Genomic DNA, 5,419 nt, shown 5'->3' on the forward strand with positions numbered 1-5,419 from the left:
GTACCAATTATGCTTTGATTTGATTGTTAATCCTTATTTTTCAAATTTTAAAATTTAAAATTAAAAATAATCAATTAATAATTTGATTTATAATTTTAAATTTATTTTTACTCTTCTTTTTTATTCTATTATTCACGTTGTTTACAATTATTATTATCTTTTTATTATTTTTTCAAATTTTTATGTTTTAAAATATTTTGTCAAAATTGATTTGAAAGATGATTTTTTTTAAAAATGATAATATTTATATTTAATAAATAAAATTAAAAATAATATCTTTAAATTAATTAAGAATATGATAAAAATACATATTTATGAACTGAGATGTTGTATATTAATAAAAGTTGTAAGAGTATTTTTATCATATTTTTAAATAATTTAAAAATATTTTTATTGATAACAAAATTTAAAAATATTTTGTCAATATTAAAATAATTTTGGTAATTTTACTAGTTTACCTATATAATTATTATAAAAATTAGTTCCTCTCTCTATATTCTGATACTCATTTATGTCTTCAATTTTTATCTTAATAATTTTAATTCGTACTAATATCATGGAATAAAAGATCAGCTAAAATAAGTTATTAGAACAAAGTATTAAAATAATTTCGTTAACAAAAATAATTTTTAAAGATATAAATGACAAATAAATTTTAAATAATTTAAAAATATTACCAAAATAACAAAAAAATATTATATTCTTATTAGTGACCAAAAAATTTGTAATAAGCAAACGATTTGGTAAATGAGGTATGTTACACATACAAGTTCTTTTGGCTTATAAGTCTTACAAGTTGGGTCAAGTCTAACAAAAACTACATTCACCCACATGCGTGTCACTCAACCGTTTCCAAAGTGCACTTTCACTTATCATTATGGAAGACTTCTTTTTCTTGTTCACGTTCCTCCTTCTCCTCATCCTTCTTCTCCTTTATTGTGTTTCTCCTCCTCTTTCTATTGATTTTGCAACATTATGTATTTTTTTTCTTTGTTTGATTTTTTCTCTCAAGAAGAATTATAAGAAAACGAAATAAGAAGACGAGGAAGAAGAAGCAGTAGAAGATGAAGAGGAGAAAAAGAAAGAGTTTTGAATTATGCAGAACTTATCAGAATAAAAATACACCAAAAAATTCTTAAAATACATCTAAATATCTTTGTGTTACACCCAAATTTGTTGCAAAAACAGAAAAATATTTTCTCTAATGCTGCGATTTTTCTTCTTCTTTTTTCCTTATTTCTTTCTTTCTTTTAGTTAAATGAGTGTAAGTTCATCCTCTTCCAAGTAATTCTGCAACATTATGTGTTTCTTCTTTTTTTTTCTTTGATTTTTTTTATTTTTATTCTTGTTAAGAGAGTAAAATAAGAAGAAACTTGAGAAGGTAAAATAAAAATGAAAAAATGAATAAGAAAAAAAGAAGAAGATGGTGATGATGATAAAAAAAAGGAGAGACAGTAGAAGATTAGAAGGAGGAGGAGGAAGAGGAAGAGTTTTGAGTTATGCAGAACTTATCAGAATAAAAATACACCAAAAAATTCTTAAAATACACCCAAATATCTTCGTGTGTTATACCCAAATATCTTCGTATTACACCCAAATTTGCTGCAGAAAAATCTTTCCTCTAGTGCTATATTTTTTTCTTCTAAATTGAACCACACACCTAGCCACTTGATTCGATTTAAAACAATAATAAATTTCGTTCTGATTCAATTGACAATTTGAACCTGAATTATTTATTATCTTTAATAAAGAGATAACTAATGAAGAAGGATAAAGATTAAAAAAAGAGGAGAAGAAATTTCAATGAAAAAAGAAGGAGGAAGAGGAGGAGGAGGAAAAAGTGGTGTTGATGATGATGATAACGAGAAAGAAAAATTACGAAGAAGAAGAAAAGACACAGAGAAAAAAGAAGAAAAAGAAGAAGAAGAAGAGGCATAGAGAAAGAAGAAGAAGAAGCACGGAGAAAAATTTAAAAGCGCGTGAATATAAATGACTTATATAGAAAAATGTTTGTATGTAGAGAATAACTCTTTGGTAAATTTAGTTCAAATTTTGGCTGTAACATTTTGAATAACTATTTACAAAATATACATAAAATGAAAACAAAATTTGATCTTTAATTTTTTTTTAAAGAATTAATCATTCACAACAAAAACTTCACTTCACATAAAATTTTTAAATTTAATTTTTGAATAGTAATTATAAAATATTACATCAAAATTTAATCTCTAAAATTTTTAAAATATATATATTTAATATCAAATTATTTTTAACACACTTTTAAATTTTCTCCAATATTTATTTATTGTTTGTATATTTTAAAACTATTGACATATTGTAAATTTTCGAGTCAAATACTATTTTAATAATAAAATATATTTTTTTATCATAAATTTTTAAAAAATTTTCAAAAATATTATTAATATTTAATTTAATTCAATTTTGTTCGTAGCATATTAAAAAACGCTACTGATTCAAGCCACCAGCTCAAATATGGGTCGAATGCTCAAATTAATGGATACATAAAGTCCTCACTCTTTCATTTTACCCCGATGTCGATGTGCGAGTATTATACTTCTCAACGGTCAACACTTCTGCTCCAGCGTAGGTGTTGTGAGGATAAAAAGATATCACGATCCTTTTTTTTCTTAAATATGATTATACTCCCGAATAAGATTGATAATGTATTATTAGTGTCTTTCTAATTTTTATATAGTTATTGATATTCTTCTGAGAACTTTCTCACAAAACGTGATGTATTTATATAACTAATACTTTTTTTTTTTTAAAACTGGCAATAGTAGTAGTTAATAAAGGGAGAAAAGGCAGTCTTAGTGGGTGCGCACAATAATTTGGAACAAAATGGCCGACAGTCTTCTCCCTAAAGTTAATGACTTAATGTTAATATTTTAAGATAGATCCGAGAATAAGCATTCCATTTTCTTACTGAGACGGTACATATCATAAAAACCACGTCATTTCAACCATTCTACAACTTGAACTACTTAACATACTACTAGAGCTAGAAGAAACCTAAACACAAGTCTTGTTCAATCCAAACTTGAACATGTCATTTCAACAAATCTTAAGGCCACATCATTCTTCAGTTGAAGCAATGGTTTTGTTGTATTCCTCCAATTCCTTCTTGTACACTTCCATTGCTTCACTTGCTTTCCCATTCCACATTTGTCTATCTTCCTCGCTCAGTTCCTATAGCCACAGCAACAACAATTAATTAGCATTAAACTCAATAACAATAATAATAGTAACATGTAAACTAGGACAAGTAAAAAGAATAATCAATAGTACCTTCCACTTCAATGAAATGAGTGCATTAAGGGTGGAAATGTTGATTCCTGGACGTTCCTCCTGTAAAGCTTTCCTTGCTTCCTTGCTGAATAAGAGGAATGAGGATGGAGGCCTCTTAGGCCTGTTTGGGTCAGAATTCTTATCTTCCTTGTTCTGCTTCTTCTTCTGCTTTGTTTTCTTGATGAGGATTTCAGTTTTCTCTTTCTTCTTGAGGAGCTGCAACGCTTCCTGCTTCTGAAGCTTCATGTGCTCCTCCTCTTCCTTCATGAGATTTGCAGCCTCTTCATGTTTCCTCTGCTTATAAGCTTCCATTTCTTGAACATACTGCTCCTTCTTCTTCTTCGCCATCTCCTCGTAAGGCCTCTTCTGTTCCTCCGTCATGTTCTTCCACTCTTCCCCTGTGATCTTGGCAACTTCCACAACGCTCTTGTTCTCTGCAACAAGAGCCGCACGCCTATCGTTTGTGAAAAGGATATATGCTGACATTGGGTGCTTTGGCTTCAATGGATCCTTCTCTTTCTTGTTCTTCTTTGTAGTCTCTTTCTCTGTTTCTTGTCTGAACTGCATGTATTGTTCAAGAAGCTCCATCGCCATCTTCTGCTTCTGATCCTCTTCCAACAGCTTCAGTGCCTCCGTCTCGCGCTTTTCCTTCGCCATTACCTCCATATATGCTTCTTTTTCAGCATTGTACTTCTCTTCGTACGGCTTCTTCTCTTCAGCGCTAACTGTCTTCCATTTAGCCCCCAACATGTTTGAGATGTCCTTGAATTCTGCCTCTGAGTTTGTTTTCTTGATCTGACAAAAGCCAACCCTTCAATAAGTTAGTCTCAATTCTTAAAGGCAGAAGGAACCTTTTTGAGAGATATTTGTTGGATTAATACCTCATTCCATTGATCCTTGCACCACAGAATGTAAGGAGCAGAGGGCCTTTTCTTCTTGTCCTTCTTGTCTTGTTCCTTATCTTTCGGAAGAGGCAAGTTCTGAAATTTTATGAACACCGTTAGTGAAAAAAGAAAGAAAAACAAGAACATGGAGTGAATGGGTTTGAACTCCTTCAACTTCTGGAGCTTCTTGAGCTCGGTCTGGAGCTTCTCCTGTTCCTTGCCTCGGTTTTCAAGCTCTTGGTCCTTGAGCTTGAGGGCCTCATCCTTGGCTTTTAAGAGCTCCTCGGTTTTCTCCTTCTCGAGGTGCAGCTGCTGCAGCTTCTCCTGCATCTCAAGCAACTCTTTCTCAAAAGAAGAAGGAGATTGCTGCTGCTGCTGCTTCGTGCTTTGTTTCTTTGAAGCAGCTCTTCCTTTCTTGGGTTGAGAAACGGTGGTGGTTGTGTCGAGGTTCTCCTTCACTATCACTTGTTCAGAAATTGGAGGTGTGAATTCTGAGACCTTGGTGGTGATGGTGTTTGCGGACTCATTTGTTGACGAGTTTTTGTCCTTGAGAGCCCTTTTGCTCCTTGACCTCCTTGTGGGAACTTCTGCAGCAGTGTCAGCCATGGATTATGTGATGTCAAGAAAGGAAAGGGAATGGAAACAGAGAAATTGATTTCAGTGTTTGTTTATGGAGAAGAAGAGGCGCGGGGTCGCTTTTAAGGGACGGATTGTCACGCAACGCAACGGTCGAATTTTTCAAATTTTGAAACAGGAACGAAAGTGTGTTCCTTTCGAATTTGACCGTTGGTGCCAAGGAAGAGATAACAACTATGTATGTCAGTCCAGCGGAATTGGAATAATACGGTCAACTATTTACTCAAAACAATTTATTCTACCACCTTATTTAGGGATTTTTTTATTTAAATTAAATAAATATAAAATTTACAGAAATACATAAAATATAGAGTAATTACCTAAATACACAATGTATTACATCTCAGATACTAGGAAGATAAATTAACTGTAGGTGTATCTTGGGTACTGAGACTTCGGAATATGATGTAACAAATGGTTGACGTATCCTGAATGTACTCGAGATACGTGTCATGTGCAGAAACGGGTACTGCCGTACTGAGCATCCGAGATACGTTCAAACGCTGATTAAGATCTCAATATCCGAGATACACTCAAATACGGAAAATAGGTCACAACATCCGAGATATACCCAGAAACCTATATAAATT

General features: G+C 31.9%; 1 protein-coding gene across 1 annotated transcript; it reads right to left on the reverse strand.

Annotated features, from left to right (window-relative positions):
- Positions 1–2,917: 2,917 nt before the first annotated feature.
- LOC107479779 (high mobility group B protein 6) lies at positions 2,918–4,866 on the reverse strand. The gene is made up of 3 exons (XM_016099887.3): positions 4,191–4,866; positions 3,310–4,104; positions 2,918–3,210 (listed from the first exon to the last, which is right to left on the reverse strand). The coding sequence occupies exons 1-3, from the start codon at positions 4,797–4,799 to the stop codon at positions 3,097–3,099; spliced, it is 1,518 nt and encodes a 505-aa protein (XP_015955373.1). The 5' UTR covers positions 4,800–4,866; the 3' UTR covers positions 2,918–3,096.
- Between the last annotated feature and the right edge of the window lie 553 nt (positions 4,867–5,419).

The sequence above is a fragment of the Arachis duranensis genome, chromosome 3, assembly GCF_000817695.3.
Source record: "Arachis duranensis cultivar V14167 chromosome 3, aradu.V14167.gnm2.J7QH, whole genome shotgun sequence".
Lineage (NCBI taxonomy): Eukaryota > Viridiplantae > Streptophyta > Magnoliopsida > Fabales > Fabaceae > Arachis > Arachis duranensis.